This window comes from Alosa pseudoharengus, unplaced genomic scaffold (assembly GCF_046254945.1).
Source record: "Alosa pseudoharengus isolate Yale_2024_CS ecotype anadromous, Long Island Sound unplaced genomic scaffold, YU_APseudo_1.1 YU_APseudo_1.1_scf_15, whole genome shotgun sequence".
NCBI classification, from domain to species: domain Eukaryota; kingdom Metazoa; phylum Chordata; class Actinopteri; order Clupeiformes; family Clupeidae; genus Alosa; species Alosa pseudoharengus.
Window position 1 is genome coordinate 4165085 of NW_027468620.1, and position 20306 is coordinate 4185390.

At 41.1% G+C, this 20306-nt stretch overlaps 2 protein-coding genes across 2 annotated transcripts; one reads left to right on the plus strand and one right to left on the minus strand.

The window, feature by feature from the left end:
- The first annotated feature begins 4930 nt into the window (after positions 1-4930).
- Positions 4931-5564, plus strand: cunh10orf53 (chromosome unknown C10orf53 homolog). The gene is made up of 3 exons (XM_076286508.1): positions 4931-5130; positions 5275-5394; positions 5500-5564. The coding sequence occupies exons 1-3, from the start codon at positions 5037-5039 to the stop codon at positions 5562-5564; spliced, it is 279 nt and encodes a 92-aa protein (XP_076142623.1). The 5' UTR covers positions 4931-5036.
- ogdhl (oxoglutarate dehydrogenase L) lies at positions 5510-18330 on the minus strand. The gene is made up of 22 exons (XM_076286509.1): positions 18130-18330; positions 17794-17964; positions 17162-17264; positions 16112-16227; positions 15635-15789; positions 15374-15520; positions 15192-15282; positions 14909-15088; positions 14394-14522; positions 14072-14251; positions 13749-13901; positions 12684-12786; positions 12407-12535; positions 11530-11680; positions 9608-9735; positions 9273-9451; positions 8999-9070; positions 8165-8290; positions 7606-7678; positions 7341-7504; positions 6996-7150; positions 5510-6663 (listed from the first exon to the last, which is right to left on the minus strand). Exons 1-22 carry the CDS (start codon positions 18328-18330, stop codon positions 6540-6542), a joined length of 3030 nt encoding a protein of 1009 aa, XP_076142624.1. The 3' UTR covers positions 5510-6539.
- Positions 18331-20306: the final 1976 nt, after the last annotated feature.

Here is a 20306-nt window from a genome sequence, read left to right on the forward strand (position 1 = left end):
CTTGGTATTATTTGGAATATTTGATATGATAAGTTTTGACACTTAGAGCCCGACTGATTTTTCGGCGGGCCGATATTATCGGCTGATATTAGGCATTTTCCAAACTATCGGTATTGGCAATTATAGCGGCCAATAAATCATTTTAAATTCTGAAGGCTTAAGGAAAACCGAATATTGATCCTTCATTTAGGCTACATTTCCAGTATTGGCATTACGGAGTTTGTCCACCAGACGGCGCAGCGTCTAGCTGCAAGACACGCATGCATTACTTGACTTTGTTCCACTTCACTGTGACTTCCTACAATGACAACACAATGGTAGCTTATGCTTTCACCGCTTTGTGGCTTGCGACAGCACTGTAATTATCTCTTTCGACTGTCATCCCATTATTTTCTGACCATACTGACAGGAGCTAAATTAGTTAGCCACAATGCTAACATTCGCTAATGCGACAGCAGGGCATAGATAGGCTACATTTCTACGATGCATCCTAAACACCGGGCTGGGACACTTCTGTTTGCTAAATAGGTTTTTCTGCTGTTCTGACTCACTCACAGTCCTTGGTGGCCCTGTCAGTGCTTTGTAAAATGTTGCATTAAGACCACAAAAAGTCTACAGGAAATAAATGTGAGTATCTGAGCTAACGTTCATTCCCAAACACCCAGACTCCCTAGTTTCAGTCTTCAATTTCTTGCATTTCAACAAAGGTGTTTCAAGTAAGGAAGAGCATGGTTTAGGCTACAAAGGCTAAAAGTAAAGTAAAGTAACTGAAGTAACATAAAATGTTTTGCTTGCATAAAGGGATAGAGTCATTAAGTATAAACTGCTCACAATGTCGATAATGGCAATGCAGTTATTACAGAACAAAGACCTCTTTTATTGGGGGCCAAGCAGCGAAGCACCTTTTGTACCTTTTCCTATTATTATTCTTCTCCAATAGAATTCTATGGCAGCCCATACTGTACATCCCCACGCATGCGCGCACACACACACACACATCCACACGCACAGACACACACACACTCACACATACAGGCGTGCACACACTCACACACACACACACGCACACACACAGGCACGGACAGGCATACACATACAAGCATACACAAAAGTTGTAAGAGTAGGGGATGGAGTAGGAGATGGAGACAAATTGACAAACGTGGTTTATTTTCTCGGAGAGGATGTACAGGACTGAGCGGCAGTCATATTTTGTACCGCTATGCGCTACATCTAGGCCTAGTCGTGTGGCTATTTATGTATTTTCATAAGACATATGAATATTACTTGTATTTAATGACATACATTTTTCACAATGTTTTGTATTTTAGTATTGTATTTCATGAGCCAGTATTTGTAGTTTGTAACAAAAGTTTTTGATGTATTTGTGCCCACCTGTGGCTGTAGGCTATTGGAGCCACTCACTTGGGGGCACTGTGCTAAGCTAGGCTAGCGGTGGGAGTGTCAGACAGAGGTACTGCCATAGATATATAGTATATCTATGGGTACTGCAGGCACAATGACAAAAAGCGTATGTATCAACTTCTTAACTCTGGGAGATACGATAAATAAGCTAATGTCCCAAAATGTTGGGGTGTTCCTTTAAAGTTGCTTAATGGTGCATCATTCACGTTAACATACTGCATCCTATACTGCAACATACTGCATCCGGCCTGTGTATGACAAAATCCATGTGTTATTGATGAATTTCATCCATAGGTGGTGTTGCAACTGACACATTCCAATAGAACTGCTCAAGCTACAATTAAGAAATTTGGTATAATTATAATTGGCTACATTTGCTCACATCTCCAGGAACATGGCAGCAAATTTTGGGAAATGAGCTTGTTTGCCAATAACTCTTTACCCTATTCTCTAATTCAGCCATTTGTTGAAGTGGGCAAATCATTCAAACTCTTGCGTGCAAATTCACTGCTTGGACCGCGATGGCTGTTTGTACTTTTTTTCGTCCTTCAGTAGCTACTTTCCCTGGGTAGATACATAAAGCGCTTTCAGATATAACCTCCGGAGTACATGCGGAGGTTTGTCAAACGGAGGTCCTACCCTTCGGATGATTCAGATATGATGCTAACCTGCGGACCTAATACTGACCTTATACGGACGTATGTGTGAACGACATACACGCACATTACAGAATCTCCGTGTGGTTGTCGAGTGAGGGGTGGGGGCTTAGAGTTCACAAGATGCGAGATATATGACGCAAAATATATGCGGCCGCTGCCTGTCACAGCTGCTTTTTACAAAGTGTAGCCTATGCATTATAGGCTAAAGAGAAATATATTGTGCGTAGGCTAATACTTGAAGTAGGATAGTCACGTAAGTGCGCACATACAGTATTTGTATGTGTGCTTCGAGTAAACACATTTATCTGTTTTCAACGTTATGTGCCAGAATCTGGTTTGCGTTGGAGAGAGAGCATGCACACACTTTATGGTAGGCTACCAGCCAATTCAGTAGGCTAACTCAAGACTTCAAGGCCATCATACAACGTTTTTAAGCAACAAACAAAATACTACATAACAGTGAAGTTTTTTCATGATTTATTTTTTTCCAAAAGCATACTATCCCCATGCAGGCGCGCTGGGACATATTTTTGACCATGGGTGCTGAATAACAAAATAATGGATGTCCAACGATTTCTCCCCTAGCATGATATGATTTGAATTTAGACAGCTACGCCATTTCAACGCGATGTATGAGTAGGCTAGGCCTAAGAGCGAGAAGTTTTATAATGCCCTTGCCACTCCGACTCATCAATAAAAACTGCGTGCACACACACCAGACCAGCACTTGACTTTACATCATTAAACTATTTCAGTATATTGCTTTTCTGATTGTCAAAACCACACCTAACTTATGGCGTCTCCACTCCACAGCAAAAGTGTCCTAACCACGTTACAGCTGTTTCTATCTGAGCGACTCCAATAGTGAAAGGATTTCAGTGTCATATTTCGGTGGCACTAGCTAAGCTGTCGTGGAACTCGAGATGACATGTCTACAGGTCTCACCAACACGAAATTGTAATTGCAAAAGATGCATCCTACCTCATCTGTTGTACTGTAGTTATTCGAAATTGGGCTTTTCACAATCCAACGATATATCCAAAGTGCGAACTAGTTGGTGATGGTTTATGAAAACTGCAGTATGCATGCTACACGGAGTTCTGACAGGGCTGTGCATGGCCTAATAAGCAGGCAAGATATAACCCACGATCGCCATGGTTTCGTTGTCAATTCGTGTTTGTGGTAATAATGACAGCAACAATAAAACCATCTGTATCTTACGATCTTCATCATTCTTGACAGATCACCAGCCTCCTCTGGATGGTCATATGCATAATTAGCCTATAGCCTACCTTTAGTTTTCATTTAATTTTAAACACGAATCTACTGTCTTTACTGCCGGGAGAGAAAAAAAATCCTGTATTCTTTTCTGTAGCCTAATTCTGCCTAAGGTTATCAATGAACAGAAAACCGTGTTGGCTAACAATTTATTAAATAGCCTACTCCTGTTATTGTCGTCCGTCAACAACGTCGCTGTAGGCTACTGCCTTTTCAGCGCCTTCTGCTAATGATGATTCAGTCTTTTGAATTCGTTTGGCCTTGCCATGCAGTTGTAGGCTACAACGTGCCATTCCCTTCATGTGTTTTATCAAAATGTTGTATGCCCTCATGGACAGTAGCTCCGTGATGTCTGCATCTTTCCATGTCGGAGATTTTCTGGACAGCACTATGCCACTCCATCATAACACTGGCATTTAAGTCAGATTTAACCACATGGACGCACAAAAGAAACGTCACCAACATGCCCTCTCACTAGGTGTGATTTTAACGCATGTTCTACGCCTCGTTCAGACACAGCACATTTACATAATGTCCGGAGGAAATACTAGGTCGGGGGTAGTATAAACACCGGGTGAATTCGGACTTCCATATGACCGGTTATGTCGTTCAGATATACGGCCCCACCGTTTAACATCGGCAGAACCTCCGGTCTTACACGTGTGTCTGAAAGCGCTTATAGATAGATATATCAAGTTCAAGTAGTTTTATTGTCATGTATTTATAAAATGAATTATAAGTAATGAAATTATTAAGCTCAAGAGTCAGCTCAATTTAAAAGAGTAAATTAAAAGCAGTAATTAAGAAGGTGTATTTTGTGTGTGTGTGTGTGTGTGTGGGGGGGGGGGGGGGATGAAAAAGGGAATAATGAAATGGTGTGTATGTGTGGGGGGAGGGGGTATGTTGTTGTGTTTGGGTGGGGGTTCTGAGGTTTGAGGTTGATTAGCTTTGGGGAAGAGAATTACAGTTCAGCATGCTGGTGGCTTGTGGAGAAGCTGTCTCTGTATCTGCTAAGTCTGCGTACTCTTGTACCTATTATAGCCTACTTTATCCATCCTCAGAGGGAAATTACAGTGTACCAGCAGCACAGACAAACACAGCATTCACAGATACATACATACATACATACATTATTCAAAAAATATTATGTCTCTCTCTCTGCTCAGGGGGGACTCATTAAGTGCTATTGCAGTGGGTAAAAAAGTATTTCTGTAGGCTATCTGTCCTTCTTACAGCTTAGTTGGCGTAGCCTCCAACTGAAAATACTTTTTTGTTTGAACAGTAAGTTGTGTAGTGGATGTGAGGTATTGTCCAATATATTTGACTGCCTAAACGTTCCGTTACTTTGACTTCTGTTTGTAGGACGCCGGAAATACAGGGTCGTGTATCAGTGCACATAAAACATTAAATTGGCACTTTGGCTACCTGTGATGGATGCACAAAACAAAAAGTTATAAAGAGTTGTTTAGGAAGCAGGGCCATTTTACAATTTGGCCTGCGTAATAATGCCCCTTCACTTCACGTCACTAGCGAGAAGTGTTGGGCAGCATGCACTTGAAAGGACCTCAGATCTCCGCTGCGCTCTAAAGTCGTTGCTTTATTCACACCTGGCAAGTGGCCGCCTGCAGTCCTGCAATCTTCGTATATTCTTGGCTAGAAAGTTCTGTAGTAGGCACAATGCCTGTCAACACATTAGTGACTGTGCGATATGGACCATATGATTCGTGTGGCATTGTGGATCACAGGACATTGCGTCTCCAGGGCCTCCAAGGTAACCACAAGCGCCATACTAACCGATTTAACTTCCGCTCTCCCAGACTCCGGCAATTCATTATTGTTACGCGGATCCTTGGACATACAGTAGCCTTGGTGAAATGCATAAACAATTATGTTTCTTACTCCTTATCAACAACAGCTACACTACAGGACAACGGCCATAGATGTGTCCTTCAGAAATCGCTGGACTGGAACAAGGTGGAGCTTGTTGTCAATGGAGAATGCGTTTACGTGTGCAACATAAAAGACCTAGAATTTGGTAATGTGCATTTTTTACACTTAACAAAGCAGCTTTCTGATTATATTTCATTCAAAATGTGCCACTGATGTGTGTGTGTGTGTGTGTGTATGTATGTGTGTCTAGGTGGTGATGGACGACTTGACCACCTGTGTGAGGCAGCAGCAACAGCCGTCAAGAATGCTTATTAAACCAGTGACAGTCAATTTATGTTTTGGTCTTTATACTGCAAAGGAAAAATGCTGCATGTACTCTACACACCACTTTAATACTTACAAATGTAACACAATGCTACAAAATTGCATAATGTCAACAGTATGTAGAGGTTGGTGCATCATCAGTATAATTTCAAGATCTACAAATGAAGTTCCTATAAAAGATAGAGTTCATTCTAAGAGATGAATATCACCAGGGTACTTTATACATTCATTTGCAACTCGTGAGACATTAACCTTAACTGTATTGCATTATGAATACATTCAAGCTAAACTCCAGACATCTTAAAGCATTACTGTTTCACCTGAATCCCTCTGAATGTTTGAGAGACCATTGAGCAGACATCAAACACAGACAAGTGTAACACCTTCATAAGGATGTAGCTTATTTACCTATACTAAAATGTAACTTATGTTTACTGATTTTAAAGCCTGTTAATAGCTAATTATAGCATACTAATGCAAAACATTTTCCAGTAATTTTATATGATCTGCATTTCTTCCTCCAGTATTTTCTTCATATAGTTTGTATTTTTTCACCATGGAAAAGACACCTTATGGCTGCTGTGGAGAATATGATCATGTGTCTTTATACCAGCTGTTTGATGTCTTTGGATGAAGTCAAGTGTGACAGTGATGTGAAAATATTCCACAGACAGGCTCAACAAATGGACAGGGTATCTAACGCACAGCCGTTTCTTTGGTGCTTATAAATAGTGCATAATCTATTTGCATACAGCTTTGCCTTAGCATATCCATTATGTTTGCATATTCATTCCATTCCAGGTTATATGCATACATGTTAGGATTGTGTTAGTTAATGGTTGGTTTGCATACTTTATTGTACATTGAGTGAAAGAGTTATCCAAAGTCCAAGAGCAGCTAAAAGTGTTAGATGATGTTGATTGTTGAGTCTACACTGTGCGTTGATGCTGATATGTGCTCAGGGTATTAAAAACTCCTGCCCTTAAAAGCCTCCAGGTTAAACGCGGTATCCATGAACCTTTTCAGCTCAGCCAGGTGGGTGACCTTATTACCTGTGGCAGGAGCTGCAGCAGGGTCACGGCCAACATACCTGCGAAACATGAAAAAGGCAAGTTAGTTGTGCTGCTGTTTGTCAGTCTGGTGTAAGAATGCCTTTATACTCCTTTGCAGTCAAGGGCATACACATCAGATAGCCTACCTTCTAGGACATAGTATTCTGGCTAGACTAATCTTCTAAAATCAGCACATACATTTTACCCATAACACAAACAAAATGATAATACTGTGATCTTTAACAGAATGAGAGTGGGTAAATATATTTGAAAGAGGGATATACGTACTCTATCCCAAATGCAATCAGAGATGGCGGAAGACATTGGTTTTAGTTGTACTAACTGGGCTAATGGACCTACACAGACTCACCATATTGGCTTCTTGTTTGATAGAACAGTGAGGAAACGTGGCCGGACATAATCATAGTAGCCCATGTTCTTGTGCTCCTCTTGGCACCATATTAGCTCCGCTTTTCCGTATTTCTCAACCTCAGCTTTGATGAGGTCAAAAGGGAACGGAGATATCTAGTGGAAAAAAGTATCCAACTGTGATCTGCATTCTGAATACAGTTTGTATGTGCTCTGCACCATATTATACACTGAATATAAGTCTACATCCCATGTAGATTCTCCATATTATAAATCATATTTATCTGACTTTTCAAAGTAAAAAAAAGACTCATGGTGCTAATGACTGATGCAACATGATATTTACCTGTTCAAGTCGAACAATGGCTACATGGCTCTCTAGATTGTGCTTTTTTCTCTCTTTGGCCAATTCATAGTAGACTTTCCCTGTGCAGAAGATCACTCTCTTCACCTCTTCTGGGGTTTGAGAGGCCGGTCCAGCATCTGGAATAATCCTACGGAACTTGGTGCCTGTAAGCAATACATGATGATATCTGAAGTTGGGGTGGCACATTGATATTAGCAGGGGGCAATACTGATATGAAAAGTTCAACAAAACACATGTGTTCTACCTGAGCTCATGTCATCAAAGCTGGATCTAGCATCAGGGTGCCTCAACAAGGATTTGGGAGTGAAAATAATAAGCTAAAAAAAAGAAAATTCAATAGGTTCAGTTTAAGGCTGCAATATTAGCATTAGCAAATATATTCTGATATAACTTTGTGTTAAGTAACTCTCAGACTTATTGCTATGTACACTTGAGACCAAGAAAGTACAGTTTTTAAAACAAAGAGCACAGTTGTGAATTCAAGCACATCTGTCACCGCTGAGTTGTTCATGCAACACAAACAATAAGATCCCCTGATGCTACACATTTTAATCAGCACAGGAATAGACTCTCATGCTCCACAAAGCACTGTATTTATCTCCAACTAGGGATCACTTTAGACAGTTACTGTTGCAGAAAGCAAAGTAAGTTAAAATGTTTAAAGTGTGGGGTACAATTAAGTGTAACGTTTGTATTCTAAATACAAAGATGGCAGAATTGACAATGACAATATCATCCCTTATACATCAAAGGACAATGTCTTTCCAAAAAGACAACTTTTAGAATGAAAAATAACAGCTTACTGGTTTTCTAAATGGTAACAGAATCTGCCTCCTTAGCACATGAAAGTAATTGGCAGGTGTTGAACAATTGACCACTATCCAATTACAGTCATAAAGCTGCTGTACCTCAAAGTCTCCAGTGATTTCCTGAAAAAAGAAAAAGGTTTATAAAAAATCCAGCTCCAATGAATTTTAAGTAAACACACACAACATACTGGTTAGGGGTGTAAGAAAATATCAATACACTTGAGTATGACGATACTATGTTTTGTAAAGCTGTTTCTGTTTGAACTGTTTGAAACTGTATCAGAAAAAATTGTATTGATGTTAATTCCTTTACTCAATAAGTTCACAATAAATATAGCACTATAAACTCCAAGAAAAAACAGTTACTCTTGGTTACTTTGGTTTCCTAACCAATTCTCCTTCAAAAGGTGCAACAAGGGACATAACTGTGCAGAGTACAAGGGGCATAGCTGAGGCATGGAGATGGCCTTCAAACATGGCAATCATACTCCATCAGCATTTAACCATGGCTATAGCACTGTAGCACAATTCTTTGCGTGGCGGAAGGGTTGCATCTGATCAATAACCTATTTGGAGATGAGACCCTGGGGGTGCAGTGATGATGCAGGCTGGTGTTTAGTCTCGGCTGTGGCTCACTCCCCATGAGCAGGCTAGCATAATGCTTTGCCCTTGGGACTGACATACTGCTGAGCACTGGACTGGGAGTTGCTAATCAGGAACACTCCGAACACTGGGCCCAAATGGATAATCAAGGGTCCTTAAGTGCTTACATACCAGAATACTTCAGGCAATCAGTCTTAGGCAAAGGAGGTGGGGAATGACACTTACAGGGTAGCGGTCGGGGTCATCCTTGCTCATCTGTAGAAAGCGCTCAGGCCGTGCTGATGAGTGCTCTGGGCCCTAATGATTAGTATGGACACAGAAACGCTGATGAAGGCAGGACTATGCATACATACTGTACAAACACACTCCACATACAAAAATATACCTGCCTGATGACAGCTCAAAATGATATACGCAGAAAGGAAATATGACCACAAAGATACTGGTCAATGTCCCTTGTCTGATAAAAGGACTAGTGCTGATTGTCAATGCAACTTACCATACCCTCCATGCCATGGGGCAACAACAGCACTATGCCATTGTGACGGACCCATTTGGCTTGACCAGGGCTGATGAACTGGTCTATGATGCATTGGGCTGTGTTGTAAAAATCCCCAAACTGAGCCTCCCAGCACACCAATGCATTAGGACTCGCCATAGCAAATCCAAGTTCAAAGCCTGACATGAAGACCACAAAATAAAATTAACCAAGGTAATGTAACAGCCTTTAATTGTTAATAGCCTAAAAAACTTCAGGAGGTATTACAAGATAGTATATTACTAATCCTTTAAACGGATGGAAATGTAAGTGATTCTATTCTCCAGTGCCCTTACCAAGTACCCCATACTCAGATAGGGAACTGTTGCACACAGTGTAAGGGGCCTGGTTTTGCCATAGATGGTTCATGGGGACACATATACGCTTATCAACTTCCTGATCATGGAGAACATGATGACGGTGACTGCAAAGACAAGAGCACACCACCTTCAGGTAATTAATCTCTCTTGGTCACACCATCCCGCTGATGAATGGTACCTGGAAATCTTATTTCTTCTAAAACAGACATACCCAAAAGAGCTATTCAATTAAGATGTGTAAGACAGAACAGATACAAAATAACTGCTGATATTCAGAAAGTTGTAGAAGAAACTCATTATCATAACAGGGTTCCTATTTGTACATAGACAGTACATATGATTCACAGCTGGTTGTACAGTCGTTTGACTGAGGCAGAGTATATCACATAGGGTTTGACTGAGACAGAGTGTATCACATAGCTGAAGATGGTTGGGGGTAGGGGAATCTTTTCCTACAGTTCCTTCCTCGCGTTCGTTCCCAAGGGAGGGTGGGGGTGGGGGAACAGACAGATATTCTTCCTTCTCTTCAGTTTCGATCAGCACATGGGAGAAGGGGCAGAAACTGAAGTGTATTAGGAGCAAAAGATTTTAACAAGCTTTGCCAGGCCTCTCAAATGGGATGTGTGGCTCACACATCTGAAGTGGCACGATGAGACAATCATTTAAAGTCTCCTTAACATCACAGTAATGATGTCCTGTGCACACGCGCTCACGTGGCATGTACTTGGCTGCCACTGGATAGCGATCACAACTCACATCAGAGACAGGGTGGAACTAGATGTCAGTAGCAAATAGTATAAACTGACAGATTATGTAAACAGTTTTAAACTGGGGGTGAATCTATGTTTACTGTAAGAAGTGAGGTGTTACTTGATTTAATGAACATGTCAGGGGGAAATATGAAGTTACTGCTTTCTTTTAATTTACAGTCCACTGTAATGTCTGCCTTTAGACAGTCGAAAAGGCAATAGTTTTTAATAACTAAATTAAAAGAATTTGGTTTGGCCATGTTCAATTAGCCACAGTCTTTCTGGTATTACATTTGTGATGTGTTATGATACTGTATGTCCCTAAGAATTAAATGTGAAAACCGAGAAGGGGCTGCTGGTAAACAGAGTCCTCTTCCCCAAACCTAGACTTCATCAATCAAGGGACATAAACACAGGACACAGCACATTCCCAAATCCAGATGACTGAATCAGTTACGCTCAGTCATTAACTCCCTAAGTAACGAGCAGGACTAGCAGACTGAAGCGTCCCAATATGTTCACTCCCAGGGTCTCTTAGTGGAGGAGACATGCAAAAGCAAAACAGCGACAGATACATTGATGCTGTGCTGACAGCAAACATAAATTCACAAGCTGATGGGACAGCAGATGGCTGGCTTCACTCTTCCAGTCTAATTTCCTCTCTGTAATGTCATACAAGGGTGCTTATTTTACCTGAACCAACTATTAGTTCTTTTAACACCTACATTCAAATGATAACGGTAGAAGAGAGAACCAGAACTAACTAAATGCATTAATCAAAATGAACTTCAGCTTATTCTCTTAACAGAACATCTCTTCATGAGAGATGACAGGACTAAGATCCTATGACTAGCTATGGGTATGTGTCAGCCAGGAAGAGAGCCAACGAACGGCCATCCCGTCAGACAGCACGGTGAAAACACCATAAGGGCACTGTCTCTCCCTCAGCAGACCGTCTGAGGAGCAGCTGACATCGCCCATTATTCCCAAACCAGACAGATGTGTTTCTTATGAAGGCAAAGTGCAAAACAGCCAAAGGCATTTAAGCACAGTCGTAACAGAATTGGAACATAGTGCTATGGTAGTTGACTTATGTACCACACACACACACACACACACACAGGGGGGGGGGGGGGGGGGGGGGCTCACCTGAAAGTACCTCTCTCGACATCCTGGCCACTGAGTCGGACATGGATGCCATCCTTGAGCAGTGAACCAAAGGCCATGTACTCCCCCAGTGCCCAGTCCACTTGGCGCTTCTGCACCATGTCCGCCCTGCCACGCAGGATACGGGACACCCCTGAGACCGTCGCAAGCAAACACACCCACAAACAAACACAAAACCACTTGTCAATGGACATCTTATCTGCACAAAAATGAAAGTACTCTTCTGATGGTTCTCATGTTGAGAGCTCACTGGCAGTCAGGTTGATTATTGAATGTTGCCACTGACTGACTGAAGGGAAAAGAGAAATACAGGGAATTTAAAGGAGTTTCCGATTCAATGGAGACAGATGACATAAGCAAGTATTTGAACAAGCACAGAGGTGCAGGTTGTAAATAAAATATCTGCTATAAATTTCACTTCATCGATGCAGCTAATTTAGTCAATTCAATGAGCTTTATTGGCATGACTGTAAGTGTTACAATGTTGCCAAAGCAGTAGTTACATCAAAACAATTGCAAATAATAATAATAATAATAACAATTGACATGGACTATGGAGAATAATAAAAATAATAGAACATTAGAGCACACACACACACACACACATACACTCACACACACACACACCCACCCACGCCGCACACTCCATCCCCTCCCCCAAACATACACACACTAGCACACAATGGAGAAAAGAAAAAAAAAGAAAAAAGGAAAGTCTATTATATCTAAATATATTTATATAGTCTACTCCTAGCCATATTGCAAATTCAGATGGAGGAGTTAAAGATCTAAGAAAGGGCTCTTAATATGTTTATATAAAAGTAATATACCTTTCTTCTCACTGAACCCAAGGACCTACCAGGGTGAATGAAAAAATCCTCAAGTGGCACAGAGCTTGCTGTCTGGCCAATGTGCTGCAAAAGCTCCTCCCCTAAACCTGTAGCAGGGCAGCTCATGCTCCGGGGCTCCCCCTCTGCCGTGAAGAAATCTGCAAAGGAATAAATAAAAAAATAAGTCTGCATACTTAATGTCTGTTGGATTTAAAATATACCGGTAATACTTATTAATATAACTCATTATTTCTTTCTATTTAAAACTGTGACAGTACAGTAGGTGTGCTTGTTGCTTTCTAGTACCAGGCCATGGAGAATCCAGCCAGTGGCGAATATGCAGAATCTTCTCATCTTTGGAGCTTGTGTAAGCCTCTTCACAGATCTTGTCATATTTGGCGACTTCCTCCTGCAAACAATTAAGAAATGAACCTCCTAGGCCATTTACAAGAATGACACAGTGAACAATATCGTAATAAGAGAGAAGAATGAAATGCCTTTCCTGAGTACTAAAAACAATTTTATTCTATGCCTCTAGGCTTTAGAGAGAGGGAGAAGAGGGAGAGAGGAGAAACAACCATTGTCTCAGGTTCAAATTATTTTTTTCTAGTGAAATCTCCCTGAGCTTCTGAAAAAGTGACAGGAGGAATAAAGAACACTGTCAGGCCACTGAGACAGAGTATGAGTGGTGTGCTCAAGAGGAATAGTCATGCCTGGCATTCCAGCCATTCAGCATGAGGTCTGGAAAGGGACGGATCATTCAATTATACCCTGGGTCAATGGGTGGAGCAAGATACAAATGTTGTTTTTTGTAAAATAAAGTCTCACATCAGAAAACAATCTCCATCAAGTCTCAGGAAGCATTATATGAAGCAGAATCAAAAGCATTACTCCTTTATGCCCTGAAGCACAGCTCAAGAAAAAAACCTACCACAGCAGAACGACATAACCAAGGCAGCCTAAACAGATGCAGTACAACTGCTCAACGCTTAGTTTCTGTACCACATCACATAACATGACACCAGAGGTGCATTCAAATTTGCAAACATAGGCGAACGTTTGCAAACAGGTTTCTGTTTGCCTTGAGTTTTTGGTGAACATTTGCAAACACTCGCAAACAGTCTGAGGAGGTAGTTCTTCACGAACATACAGTGGAACTGGACGTGAGCTTGACGAAGGTAACAATACAATTACCGTTACAAAACACCAAAAACATGTTCACCACAAACATTCGCCAATGTTTGATGAATTTGAACGCACCTCTTCTTTGTGGTTCAATGATATTTATGTGTAGTATGAACAAATTCTGGCCTTCTAAGAAATAACTGAACAGATATACTGACTTTATTGGGAGAAGAATCCAGACCAAACCTCAAACTCCTGCAGTGTCACCACCCCTTCAGAAATTAGTTTGTCAGAGTATTTCTTCAGAACATGTTGCTGCCGACGGATCTGCTTGTACATAAGAGGTTGTGTGAACATTGGCTCATCCATTTCATTGTGACCAAAGCGTCTGTAACACACCTATACAAAGAACACAAACAGCCACATCAGTATTTACAACCAATGAACCATTTCATATACTGTAGATGCTGTTCAATAACAAACATTGAGGTAAACATTAAATTAAACATTAAAGGTAAACATCAGCTTAATAGTAAAGGTATTTGCTGTTAGAAAAAATGACCACCTACCAAATCTATGACAACATCCTTATTGAATGTGCTCCTCCATTCAGCTGCCACCCTACACACATACATCACGGCTTCAGGGTCATCTGCATTCACATGGAAAATGGGTGCATTGACGACACGAGCCACGTCTGTAGGATAGGGTGATGAACGTGCCATTCTGGGGTCTGTAGTGAAGCCAATCTGTGATAACCAAAAGCAATAATTTGACATACAACACTGTGATCAGGAGGTCAATCTCTGCCACTCAATCACTGCCATTAACAACTTAACAACTAACAATTACTCATTGGACTTCATGGTCAGCGTGGTGAAGGTCTTATACCTGGTTATTGACCACTACGTGTATGGTTCCGTGAGTGGTGTACGAAGGAAGTTCACTGAGGTGGAATGTCTCGTACACAACACCCTGGCCAGCAAAAGCTGCATCACCATGTATTAGGATGGACATTACCTACAAAAGTGTTTCATAGCATTGTGGTTACAAATATAACAGTATGATAGTATACAGATTCAAGACATTATTTTAATCAAGAGGTTTTAGAGTCACTTAACATGTAATATGTTATCTAAAACGTTACTGAGCTCCTTTCAAGTACACTGTCTAAGTTCCCAACTCATCTTACAGTAGTACTAGAAGGTTGAACTGAGGAGAAACTTCAAATATACCAGAGAGAACAAGAGCTACGGCTGACCTCTCTAGCATTTTAGATCATAATTAAGCGATAGAGAGAGGACAAAATACCAATATCCAGTATAATACACACCTTAATTACCAACAGCATATAAAGGAGAAGACAAATCAGTTAAGCATCAAGCAGCCCTGTTGCAGTGACATACCTTTTTGCCCTCTGTGTCTCCAGAGTAGAACTGCTCTGCTTTGGTCTTGCCCTGTACCACTGGGTCCACAGCCTCTAGGTGAGAGGGGTTGGCCATTAGAGACAGTGTAATATTCTTGTCTGTCTCACGGTTGATACGCTCATGGTACATGCCAAGGTGGTACTTCACATCCCCTGAGCCCTGAAACAGATTATAATGGGCTTAATGTGGGACAGCTTTGAAATATTTAATGGGAACACTTTGTAGGTTGCTACAATTAAGACTGCAATATATCGGGCAGTACCTCATCAGCAGCCTCAAGTTTAGGATCAAACTGGCAAAAGATCTGATCCAAGTCTTTACGCACAACATTGGCCAAGACATTAAGTCGACCCCTGTCAGTGAAAAGTTCACATTTGATATTGGACCAATGAAATCAACTGTTCAAGATGGCAAAGATAAAGGCAGAAGTTGAGAGTACTGTACCGGTGGGGCATGCCCATAATCACTGTGTCAATACCAGCCTCACTTGACTTATCAATCATCATCTTGAGAGCAGGTATGAGAACTTCACAGCCTTCTAAACCAAAGCGCTTCTCTGAGGACCATTTTCGAGCAAGGAAGTCTTCAAAACTGTGAAGTAGAGATGGTGCAACCAATAACATTAATATGCCACAAGGGGCAATCACCCTCAAATTCATATACATTCATGAAATGCCCCGGGTGTCCAAAAAATCAAAGTCTGACCGTGTAGATCTGACCAGCCGGGCCAGAAGAGTTCTCTTCTCAGAGTTAGTGAATCGCATAACTCCTGGCATTTCAAACTTTTGCCGGATCCACTGACACTGCTCCACATTATTGATGAACATGTACTCTACTCCAATATGACCACAGTAAGCTGTCTAAATGTTGAAGAAAAAACAAGACAGTAAAAATCTCAGATTTATTAAGCGTAAGCTAAAATGCGGTACAACAATAACCAATAGGGCAGATTTCCCAGAAAATATTTGTTGATCAATAATGTTGTGGAAAGTAAATACAATGTGTACAATACAACTTTAGTAAGTCACTAGTTTTTTATCTACTAACTCTTAGAAAATAAATGGGTCCTTATATAGGCCACAGGCCTCACTCACAGACACTGCCACAATCATGTTTCTCTTTTCAATGACTAATGCCTGGTTCAGTTTCTTACCTTCTGTAAAGAGTACATTTTGCACTCACCTCTAACCTACGGATAATCTCCCGGAGTGGTAGTGTTGTCTCACCGCCCCCAATAAATGTTGTTGAAGGCAACTGGAAAGTCTTGTCCAGATCGGACTCCTCAAGACCATAAATCCCTGAGGCACACAACCAAAACAATTGGGATTCATAGACAGATCAGTCCACAACCGGAGTCAATGACGAACTAACACATGCAGTTCTAAGTGTTTTTTCTCAACAATTCTCAATTATCAACAATTAAAAGTTATGGTCTTAAGCAGCATTTTACTGGCCAAAATGATACATTCTCAGTGTGCACCGTTAGTCTGTGTTTATTGGATGGAGTTGTTTGAGTTTGACTATTCTAAAGTCAGATTTTTCAATTACTGTCTGGGCAGTGTGGAGTTGGCAGATTCTAGACTGCAACCAACAACTACAGTACCAACCTTAGAATGGTGTTTTTTTTTGTTGCCATTTGTTGGGACAGTGTAAAGCACCCCTAGCATGATACTGCATGTATAGTGAAATCTGTATAGACTGGATGCCCATGGATGCAGTTTTTAATCTGTTGTGGCTACATATCTTGAGTGCACTCCTTTTAGTTTTTGCCTTAGCAAAGTGATATGTCATTGACTGGAGCTAAACAGATGTGGGGCTTGTGGCTCAGATACTATTGACCTGTAATATTTTCTCAACCTGCAGTCCATAAATACAGCTCTGTGATTTTCAGATGACAACCTACAGTATGCTGTGCTGTGCAATGGGATTTCCATATTTCCATAGTAGCACTTGTGTTAATCTTATCAATGCCATTGCCAGTATTTCACACTTAGCTTCACTTTATCTACTACAAATAGCTATTGTGTCATTTTTCTTTCAGGTTCATAATGTTGCTAGATATGGAGAAGAAGTTTGTTGTATAAATAGGTGTGCTAGAATTAGGCAGCCCCACCATCCACAAGGTTGGGAACTGCTTTATATCAACTATATCAAATAGTATTTTTTATCTTTGCATTTACATATAAGTATAGAAATAATAATAATAATGAAAAAAATGTGTAACAGTCTTACCTAGTTTGTCAATGGTGGTAATTAAATCTGAGGGGACAAAAGAATCTAAGTCAGCCTCAAGAATTCCAAGCGGGTCCAGCTGTGCCGCATGATGACCGCGGACCTATGAAAACAATAATATGGGGTCAGGAAAGTAAGATATAGCTGACATGATAAAGAGAGGGTAAGTGGGGAGATGATAACCCACACACTGAAAGGCAGCTTTCAACACCATGTGCCAACTGTGGCTTGTTTGCAATAGCTGCGTGAGATATCCCAACAGACCAACCATGTTAGCTGGAATCGTAATCATGCCTCTGCCAAGACAGAATTTAATAAATCCCTTAGATAGTTCTCCCCATTCATCAGAGGGAGACAGAAAACATTGCCACCTGTTTTGTTTAAGAAATCTCTTTCATTTCTGAAAAAGAGGGAGGCTTATCCAAGTAGGGTAATGTTAATAGTGCAATTTGCATATCCACAACATGTAGCAAAGTGTATGCTCATCCTAATGATTATGTATACATTGACCCTCATTCATTTCAAACGTGTGTTTGAATGTTATTGCATGTTATTGGTGCATGTGTCCCTATACAGTACCATGTACTTACAGGATTAGTCAGATGCAACTAGAAAACAGAGACACAGTGTACCTGATATGCTCTGATGAGAGTGTGGACAGCCAAGTGGTCCTCCACCACCTTTTGGGACATTGCAGGGGTCTGAGACATCGCTCTGCCCTGTAGTAGAGAGGAAGGGCGTCTAGCCTCTGTTTTCCCTACAGATGTAGAGGCTTGAGCATTACGGAAGTATGCATCCCAGGACTGAGAGAGGAAGAATCAAGCAATAAGAATGGTTTCCACTCAGATTATTCCCAAGATACTTTGAGTCTTAAAACACACTTGAAAGATAGCAGCCATTCTGTATAGTAGGCCTATGTATTCAAATAAACTGTGGGTAGGCTAAGTGAAAGAGGTAAGCACATGTACCTCATGGACATTCTTATGATCCTCCAGCCAAGCATAGTACATTTCCTCCACATAGCTGGAGCTGCATAATGCTAGAGAGGGCTCGACAGCCCCCGAGGAACAGCCACGGCAGGGGTTGTATCTCCCCCCTACCCCTATTCGCCCTCTTAACCAAAAGCTCCCTCCCCTTAGCGCACCAGCCAGTGCCCTGAGCTGACTCATTTCTGGCCACTCTATAAAATGAAAGAGAAAGAAGTCAACGCACAACACAGCATAAAAATGAATGTTGTTATATAAGCTTGGATATAGCATAGACTACTCCTAAAAGAAAATATACCCCATTTGTAGGCTTAATTGTCCTATTACAGAGTTGTTCTCTTAAGTATTTTCAGTAATAAAACAAAATTGCTTTATTTGTTAGGAAACAATGGGCCTAACCTCGCCACTTGAGTATTTCAATAATTGGAAGCCTGCTACACATTGTAGCCGTAGGTAGGCTACGGTGCTCAATTCCTTCTGTCAATCTAACTGCAATGAATCGCAGGCATTCCTATCATATCATATTTTTTTGCTCACAGAATCCGTCTGGGCGCGTACAGTAATCTAGGCTACTGCATCAGCTTCCCAAAAGGGACTCCCAAAACGATAAAAGTGCGCAACGAGCCCAATAGTCACAACAACAAAAAACATAGTAACCTGCGGTTACCCAACTCTGAGAACCGAAACAGTGTTAACGTTACATACAAACGCATAGTTCATCGCTCTAGGTAGACTGTTGGGAAGAAATAAGCTAGAACATAGCGCTGTAAGCTAAGGTATCTAAGCAGCATTATGCATAGCCTACTAAGAGTATTCTGGCTCACGCACAGGTTTGTTGGTATAGTGATGTTCCTCGGTTTCTTTCCGATGTCTATATCTTTTCCTTTTTTTTAATTTATTTATAAATCACCGCAGAGGTTAACGCGAGGAAGACCGTCCGTTTCAGCTTCGACCCAGGTGCAGAACATTATTTCTTTATTCTGGGTCGGCTGGTTTTCCAGTTCAGATAATCCCTCAACGCCAAATCCGCATAATCCTCGGTTTGAAGCAGCAAAATACATTCGATGAGCATAGAATCAACTACCCACTAACAAGTCAATCCACACCAGCTAACCAAACATTCATCAAATAAATTGCAGCTTATGAAAGGCCACTGCTGAAGTAGGCTATTCCTCGACGTTATAATAGTACAAGCACCTGATGCAGGTTAGTCAATTTATATGCGGCGGCAGCAGCATCATAGTAGGCTACACAGAACAACTTTACAGTGAATAGCACTTGCTGTACGTCTGCTATGACCACAGGTGACAATTGGGCTATAAAAGAGCCTATACAGCGTGACACAAGGAGTCCAGGCATAGCCTATCTATTAAGTAGGCTATCTGGACAGGACGATCTGATTTTCCTCAGGTAATCTGAATCATAATATAGATGTCCATGTTTAACTACGACAAACATCTAGGCTATCCTGTCATCTCAGGGTGTTTTTATGCTTGAATAAATAGGCTACATTTTTTATTTAACCTTAAAATGTCAGGCCCGGTCATGGACAAATCTGTATAGGTTCCAATGATTTCCTGAATTTCTGTTACACAAATAACATTTTCTTATTGATCACATGTCCCTGTTGTATCTAACATAGTCTTGTAATCCCCATAAGAAATACAAGGATGGATTACTGCACGGGCCTACTGGGCCCAAGGGGTCAGGAGGCCCTGAAGCCCAAGCCTTTGCATGGAATCATTGCCTCAGTATCAACAAATCAGGATGTAGGCTATGAATCTGATTGAATTTAGTATTGGCCATCCCCAAAATGCACCAGAATACAGGAAATCACATCAAACAAATTACATTTTTTCTGGGGGAGGACCCCCAAACCCCCCCTCCCACATATGCGACAATTAGTGGGGGGCCCTTAACACATCTGGGCCCAGGGGCCCGGAAGTTCATAATCCGTCCATGAAGAAATATAAGCACTTTTACTAACAAATAGTGGATGGAAAGCAGATAATAAATGTCAGGCACTCATATTGTTATTTATGGTGAATATAGGCCTATACCCCCACACAGTTCATTAAATTTATTTATCAATATTATCTTAAATGATAATGTTTCTTGTGACAGGACTGACTGATGACACAATTGAGTTTATGGATTTG

Bases quoted from the DNA above. Each gene is read 5' to 3' on its own strand.
- ogdhl (XM_076286509.1), bottom strand. From the start codon at position 18,330: ATGAGTCAGCTCAGGGCACTGGCTGGTGCGCTAAGGGGAGGGAGCTTT. The intron at 16,228-17,161 runs GTAAGACTGTTA...TGTGTGCCTCAG, and splicing joins TACCACCATTGACAAACTAG to GGATTTATGGTCTTGAGGAG. The intron at 14,252-14,393 runs GTATAAGACCTT...TGGTTATCACAG, and splicing joins ACGTAGTGGTCAATAACCAG to ATTGGCTTCACTACAGACCC.
- cunh10orf53 (XM_076286508.1), top strand. From the start codon at position 5,037: ATGCCTGTCAACACATTAGTGACTGTGCGATATGGACCATATGATTCG. The intron at 5,131-5,274 runs GTAACCACAAGC...TATCAACAACAG, and splicing joins GCGTCTCCAGGGCCTCCAAG to CTACACTACAGGACAACGGC. The intron at 5,395-5,499 runs GTAATGTGCATT...ATGTGTGTCTAG, and splicing joins CATAAAAGACCTAGAATTTG to GTGGTGATGGACGACTTGAC.